The 25,613-nt window shown below is 36.8% G+C and overlaps 1 protein-coding gene across 1 annotated transcript in view; it reads left to right on the forward strand.

The window, feature by feature from the left end:
• Positions 1-25,613, forward strand: part of Itga2 (integrin subunit alpha 2) — a 100,614-nt gene that overhangs the window by 9,845 nt on the left and 65,156 nt on the right. The window contains exon 2 of the mRNA XM_046456307.2: positions 21,202-21,322. Within this exon, the coding sequence (XP_046312263.1) occupies positions 21,202-21,322 (121 nt within the window). The remainder of the gene's footprint in view (positions 1-21,201; positions 21,323-25,613) is intronic.

Genomic DNA, 25,613 nt, shown 5'->3' on the forward strand with positions numbered 1-25,613 from the left:
GGACGTTACCTCATCCCTCAAAGTGGCTTAAACAGAACCCTGAGAAGTTGCATGGCAGAGTGCCAGGCGGCTGGGGATGTAGCTCAGTGGTGAAGCCCTTATCTGACATGCAGGAGACCCTGGGTTCAAACCCAAGTACTGCAAAAAAAAAAAGAAGAAGAAAAAGAAAAACAAAAAATAAAGAAAGAAAGAGAAAAAAGAAAACAAATAAAAAGAAAGGGTGTGAGGACAGTGGTCTGTCTTGCATCTTCTACATACTCACATACTCAGCAGAAGTGTGAGTATGTGACATAGCCACAAGTGTCTTCCACCACAGCTTACAAGTTGTTATTTTTAAAAATTTGTATAACCACAACTCAGGGAAAAAAAATGACAGGACCCCAGATGTCCTCTACCTAATTTTTCCCATGAACAAATCATTCTCTCCTTGCTTTTTTGGCAATCATTTCTTGGCTATTTTTTTCACTTGTACTAGGTATGTATACATTTTTTTGAACTCTGGTTGCTCCATTATGTTAGGTTTTAAAGACACACACATACAGAGTACATATTCTTCTGTGTCTGACTTTTGTTAACATTGTGTTGGTGGGCTTAATCTGTTGCATGTAGGTGTAGCACTTTTGTTTTTGCTACTTCACAGTATTGTATTGTATTGTATGACTTTATTGCAGTTTATTTATCCATTCATTCTAATTGATGGATACTTGAGTAGTTTTCATTATAATATATTATAAGTAGTCTTGCTCTGAGTGTTTTTGTAACCATCTTTGGTAAACGTGAGGACACATTTCAACTGGGATATATCTAGGAGTTCAATTACTAGGCCATAGGGAATACAAGTATTCTTCCTTAGTAAATTCTGACAATTTTCCAAATTCTTGTACTAAATTAGTGCTCTCAGTAGTGTATGGGCAGTCCTGTTGCTCCAGTCTACCTCTATCTTAGGTGATGTAGGAGTTTTAAAATTTAGCCATTTGGTGTGAGTGTGTGTGTGTGTGTGTGTGAGAGAGAGAGAGAGAGAGAGAGAGAGAGAGAGAGAGAGAGAGAGAGAGAGAGAGAAAGAGAGAGAGAGTTAAAGAGAGAGAGAGAGAAAGAGAGAGAGAATCTCATGATAATTATAATCAGCATTTTTGAATGGTAATGTAGTTTAGAATATTTTCATGTTTATTAGGCATCCAGATTTCCTTTTCTGTGGAATATTTAATATAGCCAGACACAAATGAATACAAGAGTACAATGGGGTTCCTGCCTCTGTTGATTTGCAGTGGTAGTTCTTTCCATATTCTGAATATGAGCCAGTTGTGCATGTTGCAAGCACTTCTTCTTATTAGGAACAATTCAATCTTTCAATGATGCATGTTGATAAAGTTTTTAACATTAATGTATTCAAATCTATCAAGTTTTTGTTTCAAGTATTATGTTCAAGGAATAGTTCTCTAACTCGAGGCCATAAAGATTTCCTCCTGTATCACCAAAAACATAGTTACATTGTATTTTAGATAGACTTGTGTTCTCTTGCAACTGATTTTTGAGAATGAAATGAGGTAAGAGTCAAAGATCTTCTTATGTTCTATATAGAAAGCCAATTAACACAATTTATAAAGAAAAAAAATAGTTCATTCTGCCATGCTATCTTGATCATAAATCAAGTGTCATATATGCTTTCATCTGTTTCCAGTCTCTCTGGTGTGTTCCAATATCAGTCTTTCTTAATTACAGTAGATTCCTTAGGTTTGTAATAAATTCTAAGAACTTCTCCATTTTTCCCCTTTAAACGTGTCTTGTCCTTTGCATTTTAATATAAATTTTGGGATAAGCTTGTTAACATTCATGACTTTTAAAATCTCAAAATGTTTAAAAATATTAATTTCATCAACTCTATAAATTAATGTTGGGGGAATTTACATACTTAGAATATTAAGTATTTCTATCCATGAATCTGATAATCTTTCCATTTATTTAAGTCTTCTTTAATTTCTTTCAGTGATAATTTGTAGTTTTCTGTGCAGACAACTCAAATAGCATCTTTATAGATTTATTTCTAGAAGTGTAATACTTTTTGAAGTTACTATAAACAATGACTCTAAACTTTTCTAAGTAAAATTTAATTGCTGGTACTTTGAAATGCAAGTTTCATTATTTTATATATAGCAGTCAGTCTTGCTAATCTTATTTCTTCTAATATTTTTTAATCCTCTTGGATTTTCCATATACTTTATCATATCATCTATAATTAGCAGAGCATTATTTCTTCTTTCCCCAACTTTTTACTTTTTTTTTTTTTTTTTTTTTACATTTTCTTGCTGCACTGAACCACCAAGGATACCAGTATTGTGTAGAATACTGAATTAAAAAGGTGAAAGGTGCAGAGGTGCATGTCTGTTATCCCAGCGGCTCAAGAGGCTGGGGCAGGAGGATTGTGAGTTCAAAGCCAGCCTCAGCAACTCAGGGATACCCTGTATCTAAATGAAATACAAAAAAAGGTTGAGGGCATGAGAACCAAAAAGCAAAAGACAATAGTAGGCATCCTTATCATGCTTAGAATCTTTAGTACAAAATATGGTGTTTGTATTGGGCTATCACCATCTATCCTAGCTGGCGACCTATGTTGTGTTCCCAAATCTGACTATTCCAATAACTTAAGAAAACAGCAAAGAAAGCATGCAAACACACAGAAGTACCTTTTCAAAATATCTTTTCAACATCTGGGATAGCTCTCCCACCTTAGAGGTCTGTGGAAAGACAGAGAGAGCTACTGAAATTCTTTGTTCTTATATAGGGGACACACAACGGGAGGTTCCATGGAACATTCTATCCCAAAAAGGGCAAAGGGGTAGGATTACAAAGAAACAGGTGAGTGTAACTCAACTCCACAGGGTAACACCTATTTCTGGAGCCATGCCTCATTATCTGAAGGGAGGTAAAGCCCAAGTTATTGTAGGGTGCAATGATTATTCAGTATCTCTTGCTCAGGACTTAAGGGCATGTATTTGCAGAGTGGCTCCTGAAGTGTGCCGTTCATGGATACATTTTTATCACATAGTTTTACTTTTTTGTTCCTTTCCCAGGAGAATTTTTTAAAGTGATAATGGAACATTGACTTTTATAAATATTTCCTGCATTTATTGATGATCATATAAATTTTCTCCTGTAATCTATTAATATGGTGTGTTACATTGATTTTCAGATGTGAATACAACATTGTATTCATGTGACACATGCAGCTTCATCAACAGCTTTTGATTGGTTGCTGGATTTTGACTAGAATTCTTATATTCACGTTTATGGTGAATTAGCCTGTAATTATCTTTTCTGTAGTCTGTTATTAGTGTTACTTTTCACATATGTTGCCTCTCTACCATGGTGCCTGCTCATCTTTGCTGAACATTAGATTAGAAAAAATTATTTGAGAAAATAATTTGAAGCATTGGATGATCTCTCTCTAAGGAAAATGCTTTCATTTCCTTCTATTGAAGCAACGTTCTAGAAATGCTAGTAATTCTCCTATCAGTTTCCCACAGTTTCAGGGCTGGACACTTCATAGGCTATCTGGTCATTGCCCTCAAGGACTGGTTTACTTCTAGTTCACTTGTCATCTGAGGGACGGCGGTTTGTGTATGGACTTTAATCATGAGGAGGTTTATCAGGTATCCCCTTTCAGTTAGGTCTTGGGTTTCAGTTTTTCATTTCTGTTTGAGGATTGGAAAATTCCTTTCTCCCCACCCCTCACCAAGGCAAAAAGTGATACAACAGCCTGAGTCTCTTCTTTGAATTTCTTTCTTCTCCTGTTGTAGGAAGAGTGCTTAAATGTGAGAGAATTGGTTCAAACAGCTAACCCCTTTATTACCAAAAGAGAAAATCCAGAGTAGCATTTTAAGGGTCTCCTGTTAAAAAGCAAATATTGATTTTTAATTTTCCAAATTCCTTATATACTATCTATTGATGTGACATGTTAACTGATGGAAGAGTAGATTTTTTTTTCTTTTTTTAAGCCATGGGAATTTAACCCAGGGGCACTTAACCCTGAATGACATCCCCAGCCCTTGTTGTTTTTGTCATTTTGAGACAGGGTCTCTTTAAGTTGCTGAGGGCCTCGCTAATTTGCTGAGGCCGACCTTGAATTTGCTGCCCTCCTATCTCAGCCTCCCTCCTGAGCCACAGGAATTACTGTTGGGCACCACTGTACCCAGCTAAAATAATGCTCATATTGATCAGTATTGTAAAATTTCAATTTTATAGTAGAAAATGTTTTTACTTAAAAATTTAACTCACCTTTAATTTTGTAAATCTATATATTTGCTTATATTAATTATTCTCTTTTCTTTAACTGTAAAGTGTCTATTGAAATGATAAATTTGATTAATAATTTCAATTTATAGAAGTTATTGTTTATAAAGCTATTTTTCCATGTTGATAGAGAAATGATACATACTAACATTTATCTGAACAAAATATATTTCCTTATTTTGATATTTAGATGTATGAATGTGAATTTTTCTTAGAGATATTCATGATTTGTATGCAAAAGTATACTTTGCTTTTCTCACTTAATATGCCATATATATTTTTTTTCATTTGGGTTTCACATTTATAACTTTACATTGATACATCCTGCTGTGTTGCTGTTAACTATTGTCCCATTGTTAGATATTTAGGCTGTTTCCTGTGGGATATCCCCCCTCAACTGTAAATATTGTGGCTATAAAAAATCATTGTACAAGAAGATTTTTTTCTTTTTCCTTTTGGATGTTTTCCAGAAGAGTACTATTATTGTGTCAAGGATTATGTGTATTTTTTTAGTTCTTATAGCATATAGAACAGTGTAAACAGCATAGCCCTCTGTAATGTGAGAATTTACTCATTTCACCAGCATTACATTTTCATTTACTTTTTCCAGTTAGATGGATATAAAGCAATGATACATATTTATTTATTTTTTATTCATGCATCATTTATTTTTCAAATAATAATATTTAAATGCTTATCTTTTGAAAAGTATTTATAGATGAGCATCAAGAATGTAGGCTTAAGATCCTAGAATTTAAGTCTAGAGGAAACCTCAAGAGATCATCTCGTTCTGTGTTCCTCCTCATTCTTTGTAATAACTGGCTTGTGAAATGACTGAAGCCCAGGCTGTCAACCTGCTGTCTGTCATTTTGGGAAGCCCTTTGGATCACCCTCTAAAAATCTTGCAGACTTCCCTCCGTCTCCTTTCTGTTATATGCTAAATATGTTCCATTTCCATTTGAGGAATGACAGTCTTTGCACTTCCTTGTGTTAGAACCCCGTAGGGGGAAAGGGAAAACATTCTATTCCTCAGAGCCTTTCATTTTGAATAACTGAATCTGTACCTGGCTCTGGTTGGATAACCAGATTAGTGCAGCAAATCATCCCAAAGCTTGGTTGCTTCATAATGACTTATCGTTTATTATCTCTCATAGTTGTTTGGGCTGGGACCTTAAGAATGGTTTGGCCAGGTCCTTCTAGATCTAGGGCTCTTGAGTGGTGTCCTTAGAGGGTAGACAGATTTCCTCTATTCATGTGGTATCCTCTAGTCTCTCAGTCATGGTGCCCTCTGAGAAGGCTGACTTCTTGTGTGGTGACTCGTGTCAAATGTTACAAAAAGAAAAGGAAAAAATTGCTTGGCCTTACCTAAACTTGACTCAGAGATCACACAATTGCAGATGTCCCACCTAGATTCCAGGGAAGATTCTGCCTCTTGACTAAAGGATATAAAAATATTCCCAGACATTTTTTAAAACCACTACAGGAAATTGAATAATTTAATAGTCCTTACAGGACTACCCACTGGTTAGCCTAGGATTTAAACATTGACATTATTGACATCTAAGGCTTGACCATTTCTTCTGGGGCCAGTTAGAGGGGTCTGGTCTGTGCATTGTAAGATATTGTACAGCATCCCTGGCCTTTACCCTCTAGATGTCAGCACCCCAATGTGACAACCAAAACATACATCTGGACATGAGCAAAATGAACAAAATTCCTCTCAGTTGAAACAATGACACAAAGCAAACACATATTAAGCACATTTAATGTTCATGGAAACATAGAATTCAGCTCTGAAGAGTAAGTTAAATGCCATCATTTTTCTAGCTCACTTTAAATAAATCACAAGCAAATTATTCCCTACCTTGTTGGGTCACTAGAAGGATCAATGGAACTATGAAAAGTATTTTTCAGATTGTAAAAGCATTTATAATGTTATTTTTTTTTAAATCCACATACTGGGTATTCATCAATTTTTATCATCATTCGTTTATTTAAGGAACTTTTTAAGATGGAGTGCCTGTAAGATGACACTGAGTGTCAGCACTGGGGAATGATAGGATCTAAGGCACCCCCTGCAGGAGCTCACCTTTCCATTTCTAACATCACCTGTAAAGGGGAACAGTAGCACCTACATCTTTGTCTTATTTTTTTTCTTCTCAGTACAGAAGATTGAGCCCAGGGGTGCACTACTTCTGAGCTACATCCCCAACCCTTTTTATTTTTCATTTTGAGACAGGGTCTCACCATGTCCAGACTGGCCTTGAACTTGTGATCCACTGACCTCAACCTTTTGAGTCACTGGGATTACAAATGGATTCCATAGTGACTGCCTCCTGTATCTTAATTGAATGTGAAGATGGATACTTAAAGCAAAGACTTTTTAAAGAAAATTGCTTTCTTCACCACTACATTCAAAAATAGTTGTAGGAATCATTTTGTGCTTTTGCTTTTTTCACTTTCTAAAAATGCTTACAGCTGTAAATCAAACATTTGAGAGCTTAACCCTGTATGTGGTATGTGACCCTTTCCAAAGAGTCTATAGTTTCTAAGCTTAGATGCATTTTTTTTTTTGTGAAGGGAAGTGCTTTCTACCTGCATTATTGTCCCCTCAGCCAGAAGACAATGCTATTGAAAATGAGACTTCCTGTGGTTATCTATGTGTTCAAATGATCTTATGTGACCTATGACCATTTCCGTTACCATACATATCCTGGGTAATGATTAGCTGCACTGTAGAGTTGGGAGTTTGTTTGCTCAGTTCCAGAATCAGAGTCTGAATAATCCCATTTCCTGTTAGGCTTCCTGGAGGGTCCATGGACTGATAATATTTTCTTGGCTTTTATGGTGTGCCTTTTGTGTGCCTCAGCAAAAGCAGCAATGCTGTTCTCCTATTCAATAAACAGCAGTCATCAGAAATGTAAATAGAGTCTATTCAGGATATGCTTTCTATACTAGCAGTGGAAGTAGGATCTCTAATTGGCCAGCCTTATTAAACTTCCCAAGAAGTGTGTTATCCTCTGTAGCACATAATTATATTAAGGGCTAAAACAGTCTTTTGTTATTTACTGAGTGCCTGTCATTTTTTATGCACCTGGTTGAGAATGTCATATGCATTACCTGATAATGAGGAGGGAGCCACACATATCTGTTTTGCAGATAAGAAAGCAATGGCTTATATAGAATGAGAAACTTGCCCAAGGTCAAATCTCAGAGGCCAAGCTCTTAGACATTACATTGTACTGTTGCCCTTGCTTGATAAGTATATTTTTTGGTTTAAAAAAATGCTGTATTTCCATCTTCTATATACTTCCACCCCCATCATCCTCATATATAGTCAGTTTTCTTTTTAGTGTTCTCCTAGAGCTAGATAAAAGAAGTTTAATGTCTTCTAAAATTATAAATAGAAAGTAAGCTGTAAGTATGTTTACATGTATATATGTGCATCATATACATATAGATGTGCAGAATATATTTATTTATATTATATATGTATTTATATTTTATATTTATACATATATAGTGTACATTTATTAACGCATGTATTGAGCCATCTGTCTTTCTTTGTATTTGCACAATATTCTACATTCAAACATCTTTCCTTTGTATCAGCCCAGAGCTTTATATATATAAAGCTGTAAATCATATATATATATATATATATATATATATATATATATATATACACACACACACACACACACACACATATATATATATATATATATATACATATAAAATATATATCTTACTGTGTGGTGGAACTGTGAAATAATTAATTTCCCTACTTGTTCAGTAATTACTACTGAATTGTGAAGCATTGTGCCAGATGCTATTCTGAGTACTGAGCATTGTGGCTGTGTTAGTCAGATTTCCTTCACTGTGACAAAATACTGGAGAAAATTAAGTTAAAGAAGGAAAAATTTTATTTTAAAATTTATTTCAGTCCACGATCACTTGGCTGTTGTTTCTGGGTTTTTGGTGAGGTAGAACATCACTGAAGGGAGCATATGCATGATGGAGCACAGCTGCTCACCTCATAGCAGCCAGGAAGCAGAAAATGTGGAGGGGGAGGCCAGGGACAAAACATAGCCTTCAAGGGCATGCCCCCACGACCTACTTCCTCTAACTAGGCCCCAACTCCTGAAGTTCATTCTGCCTTTCAATATCCCATTGTATGGATCCATTAATGGATTAATCCATTCATGAGGTCAGAGCTGTCATAAACCAATCACCTCCCAAGGACCCTCCTCTCAACACTGTTGCAATGGGGATCAAGACTCCAAGAAATGACCTTTTGGGGGACATTTAAGATCCATACTACAATAGTGCCGGTAACAGAACAGACACAGTTCCTACTCTTAGAAACAAATACATACTTACCATGAAAGAAGTGAAGCTTAAGTTTCAGGGACCTCGCTGTGCAGGTCCTCTATACACAGCCCAATACTTTTATCAAATTTGCAAAAGCTATGATCGTTGTTTCTTTTCCACCCTAATATATTTCAACAAAAAGGACATCCATAGTAAACTAATTGTTCAATTTAGTCAATTCCAGATTTCTGGATTAATCCCTGTAGAAGAAAACTTGAGGTGCCTTGAATACTATAGCTTCTATATAAAATTGGGAAATGATCCTTAATATTTTCTTGACATTGAAAATATGGAGGTGTGAAAATGAAAGGAATATTTCTTAACTGAAAGTAACCATTTTAAAATTTAATTTATCATGCTAGAAAAAAATGCATTGTCTTATTCTTTTAAGAGAATATAATGTTATAAAATTGTGGTCATGTGAAGGGGATCAAAAGAAGAAAGAAGGATATAGAAGAAGTGTTCCAGGCAATTAGTGAAATATGTGATTTTTAAATTTGTCAGCTTTTGAAAATGAGTAATTTGCAAAACATTGCTTTTCTCACTTTAAGTAAATAGTTAATTTTATACCTGAATTTATTAAGCTAGTTAATTTTTTAAAAATTTTACATAAGAAGTCTTTCTTCTTCAAACTTCAGAAGCTTCCATCCCTACAAATCTTGGGCCCCCCTATAGATTTTAATGGGAAGGCTGACAATAAAAAACAAATGTATGAATTAAGGTAGTGATGGGTGGTCTATTAAGAAAATAAACATAGTAAAGGGGACAGAGAATGATAGGGTTGAGGGGGAGAGATATTTTTATGCAGGGTTCTATTGCTGAATGAAGAATTATAATACACAAGGTGATGCAAAATGATATTTATTATCTTAGTTTCTGAAGGTCAGGAGTCTTGACCTGGCTTCACTGGGGTCCACTAGTTCAGAGTTTCTTGCAAGGCTGCCATGATCATGTTGGTGAGTGCAGGGTCTCATCGATTGCTGGACTGGGAGGGGGCTCCCTTTTCTGCTTACTCAGATGGTTGGTAGAATTACTTTCTTCCAGGCTGTTTGACTGAGGCCCTCCCTTCCTTGCTTTCTCTCAACTGGAAGCTGCTCTGTTTCCTTGCCCTGTGGGCCTCTTCTCTTCATCCAGCCCAGTAAGGAAGAGCGTACAGTGGCAAGATGGATGCTGCAATCTTATGTGACATCCCTGATATTTGTTTCTATTTTTTGAATCTAAAAATATATCAGATAGTGTTGGATCCTGCCTTCTCCCAAGAGGAAGTTGTTACACAAAAACATAGTTATCTGGAAATGTGAATCACTAGGGGGTGCTCTGCAATATGCCTACCCCAGGTCAGGGGAGGAGGCATCTCTAACAGGTTAATTTATGAGAGGAGTTGGAATGCAGTGAAAATGAATATCCATATCCCTGGGAAAAACTCAAGGGAATAAGGTACAAAGGGCCTGAAGTCAGTGTGTGTTGGAGGAGGAGCCATGATTGTAGCTGAGTGAACCAAAAGGTAGAGTCAGACTGGTGAAGGAAGGGTGATCATGCAACTGTGGAGGCAAATCTTATACCTGACAGCAGCAGAGTAACAATTCCAGGTAGTACACTACTGTAAGAGATGAAGTGGAAAGTATCAAGGGAGTTGGAAGAAGGGTGTGAGCAGGCCCAGATGGGCCACAGGTTTGTGCATAAATGGCTTGCAAACAGAGATACATACAGCAGAAGAAATACTAATGCTAATCACATCTATTTCTTCCATGCGTTGCCTGAAGACAAATAAAACATAGCTTGTTAATTAGCAAGTTGGACAACAGGAACTGACTTGCTAACTGTGCAAAAGTGGCATTTTGAGAAAGAGAGAGAGAGAGGAAGGGTTTTCTCCTTTTACATAGAAGGAATTTAGGATGAAGTGGAAAAATAGAAAGTGAATCCAAGAGATGGTATTGCTCGTCATTTTCCTGGTAACTCTTGGGCCAACATTCTTTCTCCTGTATTTCACTGTCTCTTTCTCAGCCACAGAGAGCCAATGGATCTGCCAAAAAGCAGCTCACCTTCCACCCTCTTTATGTAGGAAAAAAAAAGAATCTATTGAGTTGTTAGGAAGTTCTAAGTCATGGTAAATGGATGTAAGAAACAAATACAGAGGGCTTTTTGAGACATTTATTGCCTTCAAGATCGAATTATTGAAATGTGAAATGGCCTTGAAATGACCTAACTATGTGCCACAGTAATCTCTGACTGAATGCAATCTGACTCCCTCCCACTGTGCGCTGTCTCTCTCTCTCTCTCTCTCTCTCTCTCACACACACACACACACACACACACACACACAGAGACTTCTTTTTCCACACAAAATATGAGCCTTAAGTTAAACAACTAGAACTTGTACATACCTCTCCTTGTATTTATATAAGTGCATGTATGTATTGACAGAATTATCTTTTGAAAGCTGGATTATTAAATTGAAATTCTGGTAAATCTGATTTCCCTCCATATTGGCTGTCTAGGGTTGCCATAAAAAATGTGACAGCCTTAGCCAACAGAAATTTATTTTTACTGTGGTGGAAGTCAGCAGTCCAAGATCAAGGTGCTTTGGAGATTAGTTCCTAGTGGGGGCTCTCTTGTGGCATGTAGATGGCCACATTTCTCTGTGTCCTCCCAAGGCCTTTCCTCGGAGCCTGTGCTGAGATTGAGGTATCTCTGGAGTCCTCTTATAAGGAAACTGGCTGTGTTGGATTAGTTAGGGCTTCACTTTTATGACCTCATTCAACCTTAATTACTTTCTTATAGCCTCTGTCTCCAAATAGAGCCACACTGGAGGGTAGAGCTTCAGTATATGAATTTTGAGAGGAATAACTCAATTAATAACATTGCCTTAGACAAAAAGAAATATTTATTTAAGAGTTTATGTCCGACTGTGAAAGTAATGCTTACATTTCTTTGATATGAACATAGAGTAATTGTCAATTAATTATACATTCATGCTGAGGTTGTGCTCAGTGGTAGAATGCTTGACTCACATGTGTGAAGCATGGGTTCAATCTCAGCACCACATATAAATAAATTAATAAAATAAATGTCCATCAACAACTAAAAATATTTTTTAAATTATACATTTATTCACTAAAAATATCGTTTGCAAATCATGAAGCAGTATATTATTACAGTCTGTCTCTTTGCCTCTTAAAATCAAGGTAAGATTTCATTCAAATTCTTGTATCCCTGTAAGAAAATATAATGCATTCCCAAGATTTCTCTGAACACCCAGGAAGTATATATTTTCATTGTTATTTGACTCCAGCTTCCTGACTGTGGGTATTTGTTTTATACTCTCTTAAGTCTGGTATTTGCTGTTACCCTGTGTGCAAGCTCACCCTTTAGCCTGTTACTGTGTTATAGATGTTGAGAGATGGCACAAGATTTGTAAGTCAGAGAAGAACTTTTTCACTCACAGCCCAGCAAGCATCATGAGCCTACTTATGCTAGGTCCCTTTGCCCCACTGTAATCTCATAGTCATTGCATAAGGAGGCACAGACGGACCCATGCACATACAAGGTTGCACTGTAGGAAAGATACGGTGAGCTTGGTGAATCTGCTATGTTATTGCAAGGGTCAGCCAGCCTGCTCTCTGTCCTGGGGGAGATACTGACTCATCAATCCCTCAGTGTTGCTCACTATAAACCCAACCCTAAGAAAGGGTCCAGATAGAGAGAAGTCGGGGTATTACATTCTCAACATAGCTATAGTATTGGGTTGAATGGTGACCTTGTCAAGAAATGTCACCACAATGGTCCCTAAAATTTATGACCATATTTGGAGAGAGGTCTTTGTAGAATGCCTTGAGGAGACTTATTGACAGAAACTTGAGTGAGTGTTCCAGCTGTTTCTATTGAGGATTTGGAAGAAAATACAAAAAAAATGCTACTGGAAACTGGAGGAAATGTAATTCTCATTGTATAGTGGCAGAAATTTGGGTGTCGTTATTTCCTATAGTTGTGTGGAAAGCACACAACTCTCAAGCAATAGACTTGGATATTTAGTTGAGCAGATTTCCAAACAAAATGTTGAAGGTATAAACTTCTTTTTCTTTTCAAAATGTAGCAAAATGTGATAGAAAAGTGGCAATCTGAAGAAGGATCAGTTAAACCAAAGGAACCAGTCTATCATCAGCCTTGATGATCTGGAAAATTTCCAACCTATTCAGATGGAACAAAGAATGTTTGCATCCTTCCAAACTTTGCATGTTGAAATCTCTGGTGTGATAATATCTGGAGGTGAAGACTTTAGGAATTAGTCTCTTTATAAGAAGGTAGAGGGCTAGCTAGCTCTCTTTTGCCTTGAGAGGATACAACTAGAAACTGATCATCTTTAAACTCAAAGAGGACTCTCACCAGAATCCGACCACATTAGAACGTGAACTCAGAGTTCCAGCCTTCAGAATTTTGAGGAATAACTTTATGTTGCTTGTATGCCACACAGTCTGTGGTACTTTGTTATAGTAGCCCAAACTAAAACAGTATCAGGAGATTCACTGTTAGGAAAGCATGCCTAAAAAAGGCCCATGGTGTGGGTGAACAAGCTTTTGCTGAACAGATTGGGTATGTGATTCATGCATCCTCTCAACCATCTCAGCACAGGCCAGGAATAGAGATGATGTTATCCAGGAAAGATTTATGGAAAACTCCTTTATACAGTGACACAGGTCTCCATAACATATATTGGAGACCTACAAGGATTTTAAGAATGTTGCCTCAGCAGAAACACTGCACATTAAACTAAGGGAGATACAGCTGCTTTGGACCCAGAGGACAAAGCCATGAACAACAGAGATTTCTCCTCAGAAAGTTAAAGAGAAAATTCTAATGGAATTTTGTGTCCTAAGTGTCAAACTTCTTTGAGATTGGAGACTTCTTTTTTCCTTCCAATTCCTGCCTTTTACATTAAAATTCTCTAAGATGTGCCTGCCACACTATTCCATTTTAGAAGTAGGTAACTTGTTCTTCAGGTTTTCAAAACCACAAATAGAGAGGAATTTTGCCCCAGGACAGATCACCTGAAATAATCTCATTCATATCTAAGTTTAGAACTTTTAAATTAATAATATTTAGATGAGTTCTGAGGCTCAGTCAGACTTGGTTCTGTAATGGATATATAGTAGATAGACACAATATGTTTATTTTATTTTATTTTTACACAGCGCTGAGGATCAAACCCAGTGCCTCATACATGTGAGACAAGTGCTCTGCCTCCCAGCCCCAGGTTGAGATTCTTAAAGAAGTGAGGAAATATGTTTTGCACGTAACATGGTTTGGGGGAGGGTGGTCAGCAGAGTATAATGGGCTTATTGGTGGTTTCTTAAAAGATATATCCACATCATAATCACTAGAACTAGTGAGTGTTACCTCATTTGGAGAAAGAGTCTTTGTGATTAAGTGAAGGTTCTTGAGATGAGAACATGCTGGGTGGCCTGGGTAGCCAACAGAATGTGTCCTGACAAGAGTGAGTCAGAGAGACATTTGACACACAAATAGAGAAGGAGATGATGTGACCACAAGACACAGAGTGTTACAGACATGAGGTTAAGGAACAACTCATTGTCCCAAGAAGCAAGAAGAGGCAAGAAATAGATTGTCCCCTGGAGTCTCCAGAGAAAGCATGGCCTTGAGAAAACTTTGATTGCAGATTTTTTGATATCCAGAAATGTGAGAGAATAAATTTTTGTTTAAGCCATTTACTTTGTGGTAATTTGCTACAGTAGCCACAGGAAACAACCAAGTTCATTAAAATGTGTACAGGGCAAAAGACCCATGGAGGTCTCTCCTGACACTAAGCCTCCTGTAGTTCATTCTTACTGACTGAGAGCTGGCATGTTCAACTTCCCCACAAAATCCCGCATACCAGGCCTTTGTGGATGTGGATAGGAGAGAGAGGAGGCAAGTCAATCTTACCAATGCAAACTCCAGTGTGAAGCAGCCTGTTTCTATGAATTTTCAACCACACCCTGTGCTGCTGATCCTCATTTATTTCCTTCCTTTCTTCATTGTTCTCTTTGCTTCCCCCAAAGTCTTGTTCAGTTTTCTTTTTAGCAGCCTTGCCTCTTTATCTGATGCCTTAAAGATTTTTACCTTTACCTCTGTTTAGCAAGGAATTTTCCAATCAAAGAGAATATAAATATAAAAATATACATGTTAAATATTCCCCACATAAAAGAGTGATCAATTTTATCCATGTAATATTGTTTAAAAGAATGTTAAGAGATCCAGAGTAGTAACATACATATGTGAGACAGGGTGAGGGAGAAGGAGTGATAGTAAAGGAAAAAGGCAAGAAAGAACCAGGAAATCCAGGAGTTAGAGAATCTCAGAATTAAGAACAAGAAACAGAGTTGTAGAAGCATGATCTCCCAAGCTAAGAATATGGTTCCACCCATCCAGACACAAAAGATATAGAATGGAAGAATTTGCTCATTACAAGTGCAAGTAATAACTATGGGTGCAATTGAAATTTATAAAAAGCTGTCAATCCTAATGCTATGCTCAGTTTTATGACTCATCTGCATGGATTCTGTGAGAAGCTTAGGAAAGAGATGGTATCTTATAATTATCATCCCTACTGTAAGAACAGAATCTACTAGGTAGTAAATAGTAAATGCTTGTTAACTCAATAAAAAGTGAATAAATGAGAAAATAAAGTCTGCTTAACAAATATGTATGCGTGCTCATATGCATTTGTGTGTGTTTAAATTCATCTACTTCGTATTATAGACAGTTATGAACAGAGTGAAGAAAATAATAGAATCATGGAGAAATACCACAACATCAGACAAACATGGACAAGTTTACACAAATAACATATTAGAAACATAGACTTTCATAGAATTGAAGTGTTATCATGTGGCCATTTTAGACATTTATAACCATTGTCCTTTCAAATGCATAAATAGAGATATTTTGATTCTTTGTACTTGTCTAGCAAAATAAATTTAGTCAAATCTATCCCAATGAACTAAAAATTCATTTCACATATTTTAAATGGTATTTGAGGAGTGTGATCATAAGATTAGCCAATGTAAATGGGTTTGAAGTGAAGTTGCTTATACTGATAGTTCTACTACTCCAGAATAGAAGTAATTTCTTTCTTACTTTTTTTTTTATCCTGGAAAAATATAATACACTAATAGAAAATTTGAAAGCAGCAAATTATACTCACAATTGTACTGCTTGTTATGTTAGTATTTTATACATTTTTCAGTGTTTATTCTATTCTGAATTTTTTGTTTTCATCATTTTCTTTCTACTGTATAGTCTTCACAATTACTGTTTTACAATGACAGTGTAGAATTCCATCTAGTTTGTATGCTATGATTTGCCTATTCAATCTCTTCCTATTGAACATTCAATACATTTTAATTATGGTTATTAAGAACTAACTTTAGACTGCTAAAAATCATCAAAGTCATTTAGCATGTGTAAAATGTGTTTTCTTTGGGCACCAAAGACTGAGAGATAATATAAAATCCTGATTAACAAAATAGTACTTACGTGGCTTACTCACCTACTTCAAAGACAGGGAAGCCTATTCCTAAACACTGCTTTTTCATTCTTTGGGAGTAGTGAATATTCTCCTGGATTCTGAACATGGGTCTCCTGGAAACCTTTGCAGGTCTTTCTAGTGATCCCCTGTGTCCTGGTCACTGCTGCACTTGCTCTAGGCCTGAAGTCTTGATGCATAGGTGGCTCTCCTCTGGCCGTGCTCCTGCCAATACTTCTTGGGTCCAGTCTCCTCGGGCAGGGGAGCACTGTGCTCCAATTCTTGACACTCAGTGCTCACAGTTCATAAATGTTTCTGTTGACTATTTAAAGGAGACAATTTTTCTCCTGAAATGCCAGAGTATACCTGCAAGAAAGGGCCAAAGTACAATCTGAGGAACCCTTGTTCAAAGCACCTCTTTATTCCTAAGTCCATCTCTCACTTTTAGTCTTTACCCTCTTCTCTTAACCAGAATTTATTCCCATACTTGTCCTTGAATCCTTCTGCATGAACACATTCTGTGAAAAGCTCTCCCCGTTTGTCCTTCAGTGAACACAGATATTCCTATATTGGCATTGACTACATAGATTAGAACCTCCTTCTGCCAGTGTTTACTACCAACGTGTTTCCTTAAGCTTTGGGAATGATATGGGAATCAATAAACTTCCCTGCTAAATTTTTGTACTTGAATACAGGTTAACGCATTTTTGTTTTATACAGTTATTTATGTTTTCATTTTCGAAGCACATTTTTTCTTCATTCTGAGTTTTACTGTGTCTTGAGAACAAAACTAGATTAACTATATCCAATCCACAGGCATATATTTCTATTTTGATTATAACTTAAAAATGGGTTCCAGAATATAGCAGGACAGTAGATTCTACATTTGCAGAAACTAATTCTTAAATGACTAGAGTTTATTAAAAAAAACCTATTTCAGAGATGGTCAGAAACCTTCAAAGAAGGAGGTCCTCTAAAATGCTTAAATGAGTAAAAGACACACACACACACACAAAAAAAAAAAACTCTGCATAAACTACTTTGTACTTAACTCTATGGTTTCCCTATGAATACTAAAACAGCAATAATAATCAAGGATGAAACAGTATCCAATTTTCATTATGAAAGTAGGAGAAATTAATCAACTCTCCAGGAGACACATGTTTATATTTTCAGTAAGCTTTGGTGGGATTTACCAGAATACTTTGGCTTGGTTACTAGAAACAAATGTATAGCAAGGAAACCTTTGATAAAAACTTGGACTCTGCGACTCCATTACTGCATTCACATGAGGAAAAATAGGGAAGACTTACAATCTGGTAATAATATGCTCCTGGCAGGGCAGAGTTCAAGCCTGTCTGAGATGCACTGAATCTAATGGAGAACAGAAGTGTTTACACTAATGAAGCCCTTGAAGCCTTGCTTTGCCAAACTTTTCGCCATCCCCATACCTATGCCTGCTCCCCAGGATGCTCCTTGTGCCTGAAATCACAGAATTGTAGTGATTTCCAGTTCATCCTTCAAGAGCCAGACTAATAGCCACCTCTACCGTGAAGCCTTCAAACTTAAACTGTCCTTTGTCCCAGCCTTTGACTCAGTATACCTCTGCATTTTATACTCATCACACTATGATATAGCTATTTTTTTCTAATCAAATTACAAGAATGAAAGCTCAAAGAGTGTAGAAATATTGTCCTTTTTGTTCATTTCTTTCTAGATACAGTACCCTTGGGACCTAAAAACATTCCTAGCACAAAGGAGCTACATAAGTACTTGTTGGACCATCCATTTCTTAGTATGTATAGACATATAGGTATGGCTGGAAGGAAGGAAACAAGATCAAACATGACTTGTATGATCCACATGGTCCAATTAGCATTAGGATTGTGAAGAATAGATGTTCAGTTTGATGAATACTTCATATAAAAGTATTAAATTTGTGTAACTGACTAGGTATCATATGCTAAGAGTGAAATGATGACATAGACATTGAACTGTAAATATTTTTGGAGAGAAATAAGTTGATGAGTTGAGATTGTCCAAATTTACCAAAAGAAGCAGGGATTTATAGCAAGAAAGAAGAGGTTGAGGATCAGCAGACTGAAGGAATGGGAATAAGAATGACATGTTTTGTGAAGAAAATAAGCAGACCATTTATGAATGGAAACTCTAAACAATAGGTTGGAAAAGATGAGCCCAACCAAAAATCAATGCTCAGCCATCAGTTGTGTGGTATTGAGCAAGAAAGACATTTAACCTTCATGAGTTCCATTTTCCTTATTTGTAACTTGGTGATATAACTAGGCTTTGCTGTTATGCAAAGTTATTGTGGAGGTCAAATGAGTCAGGATGATTCTGACACTGGCAAGACATAAGCACTAATAAATAGTGGGATAGAAATTGGAATATACATTATGGTTTAGACTATAGATCATAGAGGAAAAAACATTGGGAGAAAATGTATTCAAATTCATTGCACTTAAGTAAGAAGGTTAGAACTCTGAACGTTCTCCTCTCCAATTTTCTCTGTATTCCAAAGCATCATTGAGAAATATATATTAATTAAAAATTGTTTTATTTGATAAATAATATCTTAGGGGATGAGAAAATCACAGAGAATTTTTTTTTAAAAAGGTCTCATCATTCAAGGTGCTAGCATTTTAGCAAGTAGAGCTAGACACAAAACAATGTAGATATGTAAGACAATTTCATATAATAATTTTTAGAATAATAGTATATTTATGAAGCAGAGTGTTGTGCTAGATAGAGAGGTCAGGGCAGACTTATCTGAGCAAAGACCCACATGGTGAATAGGTGCCAAAATCTAAATGCTGAGTTGGGAGTATGTTATAGACTATGGGACAAGCAGTTGCAAATGTTGTGAGCAAAATGAGCTAGATGTATTCAACGAATATATATATATATATATATGTATATATATGTATATATATGTATATGTATACAATACATATACATTAATTATATCTAATAAAATTAGACTATCAGATGATAAAATGACCTCCAGTTTCCTTATTTGTGTCAATTGATAATAATAAAAATATACATATAATAATATACATGTACTACTTATATGTACTGCACAACAACATTTTGGTCAACAATGGACCAGTAGCATTTCTCAAAAGAAAGGCCTGTTGTTAAGTGAGGCATGACTGTGTATACAGTATGTAAATGATAACATTTATCTGATAGATGATAAAATGAACTCCATGATGATTTCATGGCATTATATGATTTGCCAACATCCACTTAATGGGGGAAAATTGGAGTCACTGAATATACAGTCATATATGTTCTTTCTACCACTAAATATTTCAAAAGTATAAGTTTGGCATCATCTCAGCAAGTTTTTACTAGTATGTTTGACAGTGGTTAAGTACTCAAATAGTATTTATAGAGTTCCGTACAATGGGGTGAAAATAAAGTGTTGATTGGAAACATCAGTATTCTAAATGTCAATTCTGATTTTCTGCTTTATGTGCTGTTATTTTCTTTTGTATTTGATTTCCTCAAAATGAAAAGAAGCAGTGGTACCTTTGGGAAAATATATGTTGGGGATAAAATTTGTGAATGTTGAGCTGTGTAGATTTCACTGTGAGGTATTTGAAAATTAATATTTGTACTTTTTTCCTGGCAACACATACTTCTAAAAAATAATGAGCCAAGCTGTCTTGAGGGAGCAAATCCCTGATAGAGTGGTTTGGGCACTTAGAGAGGCACATTGACTGCTTTAAGTCCCCAGAGCTTCATCATTGACTTCATTTTTCCTTTGAAGCACTCTACAGAATCTGTTTCCAGAAGTTTTGAGGTACAATGGACAGCAGGTCATTTTCTTCCAGCCTTTCAGTGCCTAGAACAATAGACTTCTGAAATGCTATGCCCTTTCAATGTTGTCCAGATTATGGGCTATTCCTTTGTGAAAATACTATTATTAATGGAACTTTGATGTTAATTTTAAAGAGTTCTCTCTGTCTTCTGTGTCTGCAAAGATAAATGCTGACCCTAAGCCACATGAAACATATTCCATCTCCATTTAAAGCATTCATATCCACAAAGCCTTTTTTCTATAGAAGGGAACACTGTCAGCATTAATGCTGTCCATGTCAGAGAGGAAACATAATCCACCTCACTCTTTCCCTTGTTCCTCTTTCCATCAGAAACACAACTTTAAAAAAATACCATCAAGGTGTTATTCTCCCAAGGTGTTATTCTCCTTGGTCTTTGTGTGTGTGTGTGTGTGTGTGTGTGTGTGTGTGTGTTTAATGGCTGTCATTTCTTGATCATTCAGACAGAAGCATCAAAAAGCAAAACTACTTTTGACAGTTCCCATTGGGATAAAAAAGATATGACACCTACTCCTACATTTATTATCCTCTAAAATGATCTATTCTGAAAGAAAATGACACAATTTTCAAAGAGGTATGATTTTTCTACCTCCTTTGATACAGCCAGCATTGCCTTTTCAACAGATATTTCATCTGGAGACCATGTCAGGATCTGTAGGGGAATCCAGAAGAGATAAAATATGTCCTTCAGGTTCTGCACTTTGAGTATTATTGTGTTGGAGGACAAATGGAACTCAAATTACTTAAGAGTCCTTAGAGGTATTACAGTAGATTAAGCATTCAGGATCATGAATTAGCTCATTTTATGCTCAGTACTTGCATTTAGGATTATCACTCTCCAGCTATGAGGCACACTTACCTCTTAGAACCTCAGAAATCTCCATAAAAGAAAGGTGATATTGGTAACCATTTCCTAAATTTCTCTGATGATAGTAAGATTATGCATATAAGGTATTTAGTGTGGTTTTTAGGACCTTGAGTAAATATTTCAGGCATAGGTATTACTTCTTGATAAATACTGAGAATTTATTTAAATTTAAATAAGGAGAATAATTATAAGCTCAATTTTTTTTTCAAGTGGGCTTCAACAATTATATTGCACGCATTTTAACAAATTGCTAATATGGACTATGTTTTCTTTTTTCTTAATAGGCATTTTCAGTTGTTGCTTGGCATACAATGTTGGTCTCCCAGAAGCAAAAATATTTTCCGGTCCTTCAAGTGAGCAGTTTGGCTATGCAGTGCAGCAGTTTATAAATCCAAAAGGCAACTGGTAAGAATATTCTTTTCTTTATGATTTGAATAAAAATACTGTGTAAATTTAATATTTGACTCCAATTCTTATTAAAACGAGTATATGATTAGAAAAGTAATGGATAGCCCACAAATACTTTTAAATGAAGGATCTATCTTTGAGAGTGACAACTGCAGATTGATAATTAATGGGATGGCATAATGATATTTTTTAAAAAATACCTGGATAGAAAATTTTCTCTAAATATTTCATAGTAAATTTATAATACCAGGGTTGAGCATTAGATAGATCATAGATATTATCTTCATTTCTTATTCTATAAGTTGATGATCATTCATCTTTTAAAATAATGAGCTATCTAATACTATGTTGGGGTCATTTCTAGACGGTAGAATTTCTCCCTAAATTTTCTCCTTTACATGACTTTGTCCACTTGCTTCATTCTAAATCTTCCTCATGCCATGTGGTAAAGAATACTCACAAACAATTTTAGAAAGTTTACAAAGGTGTCTTTCTATAGTGTATTTAGTGCTTTCGTTTTTGCTCCCAAGCACCCCCTTCCAGTCTTTTAATGTGAGGTAAGAATTACATTTATAAAACATAGTTTCTCTCCTTGATGCAAAACAACCACCTTCATAGAAATAGAAAGAAATATATATCCCCATTGCCAGTTGAAGCTTCCCATAATAGCAAAATAGATCAACTCAGGGGAAACCAGATTTTGAATAAAGTTTTTCCTCTGCCTGAATTGATGCCCACTTATGAACAGAGTCATCTCAGCAGGCAGAGTGGCGTCTGATAGAAACCTTATCTCCCTGGAGCTTCAGTTTCTGATCATCCTCTAAAACACTTTCCCATGATTATAGGGAATGCTATTGGCTTATCAGATAAGACCTACAATGTATAGCCTTTTGCATGTGAACTTATATTTGATGCTGTAAACAACTGAATTCAAATAAATAGTTTAAATTCAAGTTATTTGCATGTTGGGGTCTGCCTGACTGTCTGTGTCATGAGGAAGCAAAATGAAATTAACATGAGAGAGGAGAAGTGTATTTCAGAAGGCAAGTTGGAGGAGGTGAATGGTGAGGTAGATTTAAGTGATGGTGATGAAGAGGCTGCAGGTGAATGTTAACTAATGGGAAGAGACTTGAAAGCAAAGTATGCTGGAGATAGTGAGTCAATCAAATTGAAGGATAAGAATGGTTAAGTTGGAAAGATTAGTAATTGATTATTTAATCATTTGGAATATGACAGAGTTGCATCTCAACCAACTACTAGATTTTGCTTTGACAATCATAAAGTAGTAAGAAGGCTAGAAAGATGATATGGTCAGTGTTTCAATCTTGGAACACAGCAGACGAAGTTGCTAATAACCTGCAATTTTACATGCCCAACCCTGTTCCCTTCTGCAGAATCCCATAATCCAATCCAGTCAGCATCTCCATTTTAATACCTAATAGACACATCACACGTAAGTAAGAAAACACAACTATTTAATTTTTTGTGCCAGCTAAAGAGACCACAACACTTTGATTCCTTTCTCTCTCTCTTCCTACCTCATCCATAACTGAATCCTGTTGACCCATCACCAAAATGCATGACATGTCTGGTCATTGCCAACCATCTCTCCTGCTGCTAACATGATGGAAGCCAGCACTAGCTTCTGCAGATTCGGCTGTAACAACTTCTTGGCCTGTGTCCTGCTTCCTTCTCACCCCTCTTTATTCCATACTGCTCTCTAGAGCCAGCGTGAACTTATGTGTTTTTTTACTTTATTAGAAAGAAATAAAATAATGTGTTTTTTTACTTTATTAGAAAAAATTAAAATTCCTAAAGGTCCCTTCATGATCTGGTGCTGTAACCGAAAGCTCACACCCTGTCCCCAATGCCAATTAATGCCAATTTAATAATAAGGATATGGTTTTGATCAAAAGGAAAAAGAAGGTTTATTGCTTTGTTAGCAAAGGAGAAACACAGGGGACTCCTGTCCCAAAGGCTGTGACTCTCCCTATCAGGAGGAACAGGGGCATTTTAAAGGAGCTCTTCAAGGGCTTCACTCCAGGTGTGCCCCGACAGGGGGTCCAGGGTGCTTTGAAGGTGGGTTAGGATTCACTTGTTAATTTGTCACTTCCTAGATCCTCTGGCAGACATCTCCTTCCTGTGGAGCATAGATAATTCAGGGTAATCTTGTTTACCACCCCCAAGTTAGGGACTGAGAGAGAGAAAAGGAAAAGGAAAAAAAAATGTCCCTTTTAAAAATAAGCCTCAAAACTGTATTCAAAAGTGAAGTGGAGGACTGCTACAGTGCCAGCCTGCCTTTCCTAGGTTTTCTTCATCCCTTGCTCCCTGTTTCCTATGCTTTGTGGGCTGTCTCTTGTTCCTTGACTACACAAAGCTCATTCCTGCTCCAAAACTTCTGCACATCCTTCTCCTGCCTGGAGAAGTTTCCCTCCAAGATCTTCATTAGCTGGTTGGTTCTCATCTCTCAGTCTCAGTTGAGGCATCTGCTCCTCAGAAAACTGTCAGAGTACACCTATGTATTTAGCACTTTCTCCACACTTCAAAAGTGGGGCTGGTCTGAGGACAAGGTGGCATTGAGTTTGAGGTGATTCTTCTTAAGCAACAACTTTCCTGGGACAGGGAAGCTCCAAGAATAAAAGCCAGCATCATTAACAGACATTATCAGAGATAATAAGCCCATCATGGATTATAAGGGAACCAAACCACGGGCCAAGTAGCAGGATGGAAATTGAGTAAGATCAGAAGGGACAAAGAGTTGACAAGAATGTTTTCCAGTTCTGGGAAAGTAAGAGGCAGCCATCTCTCCTTTCCCTCTGAAGGCTTCTTGCTAACCATTCAAGACCTGGTTAAAAGACAAGCCTGTTAGGAGTTTATAGTGAGATTCTGGTGCAAAACCCAGGAAAACAGATATTTCTAAACCCTGCCTTGGCTATCCTAGAGCACTCAGAGAGATAGAAAAACATGGGACAATGGCTACTGGGAGACAAGGATCCTCTCTGCCATCTGCTGGGCTAGTGCTTTTACTTCTAGAGTGGAGCTTTCTGGTAAGGTTCAACATTAAGCCTCTATCTAATTACCAGCTGGTGTGAGCATATCCCACCACACAAGAAGGGGAGAAGGGCAAGCAGCTCTCTGCCCTGAAGGGGCTGAACCACATGGAGGTGAGAAGTTGGTAGGAAAGAACCAGAGCTGACAGGCTGCCTGTGAGTCCCTTCACTGATCTGGTCTGGAGACAAAGAAAGAAGCCAAACCACAGGGCACAAGCTTCTAATTCATTGTGGACTGACACTATGGGAAGTGCAGAAATATAGAACTTGACTTTGAGGAAAGACAGGAATAATACAGAAGACAGAACTTAGTCCCAACCCCTTGTATCAATAGTGTTGGTGTTATTTTGGTATCCCTAGCTACATTAATTTAATAAGGCCACATACACCAAAGGGACAAGGTTTCCTCAGGATCCGTGTTATTAGCCCTGCCCTGCCAGCATTCCTTCTCCTGGAGGCAGAGCTGGGGCCAGGAGACAGGTCAGGGGGTGATGCCGTTCCAGCACTGGAGCGGGCCACAGCTAGGACAGGCAGCACTCGGAATGCTCAAGGAAAATAATGTGAAATTTGGAGTCCAGAATTGCCTGTTTGTTTTGACAATTGGCACTGTTCCCTTCCCCACTGTTAATTTATGACAATTGCTCAGACATTATGGAAGTAGCAGATGTGAAAAGGACTGTGTAAATATTAACTTTTCTTCTGATACTAATCAAGTTAACTTTGGGCACAGAAAGGGGGATTACCATGAATTCCTTTAATAAACTATGCGTCTTTCTTCCCAGAATGTTTGCATATTATACGAGAACAGTGCAAGGGTACACACACACACACACACACACACACATATGCACACATCTTTATTTTCTTTGCTCTCCTGTTGCCTGTTTTGAGCTGTGATTTTGCTTCCCTTTTTCCTTTGCCTTTACAAACTGTCTGAACCCCGACTCAGCCCCTTTCTTCCCTCTAATGACTCGCTTAAGACTCTAGTTTTGAGTTTTCTTAAATCACACTCCATTGTGTCTAAAAACTACAATTTTAACTCGTTTGTGTCCTGTGTTTCTAAGAATTTATAGGCATATTTTACATCAAGATCTACCAGATTTTAACAAAATAATCTTGACTCTTTTACTAGTTTGGTTTATTAGGTTTTATTACACAGTTAGCTTCTACTCTAGAAATGAAAATAGTTGTGACATGGGTTTGGTCATTCTTGAGCCCTTTCAACAGTCTCAAGTGAG

This window comes from Marmota monax, unplaced genomic scaffold (genome assembly GCF_021218885.2).
Source record: "Marmota monax isolate L192 unplaced genomic scaffold, Marmota_monax_Labrador192_F-V1.1 WCK01_AAM20220418_F8-fsc00037, whole genome shotgun sequence".
Classification (NCBI taxonomy): domain Eukaryota; kingdom Metazoa; phylum Chordata; class Mammalia; order Rodentia; family Sciuridae; genus Marmota; species Marmota monax.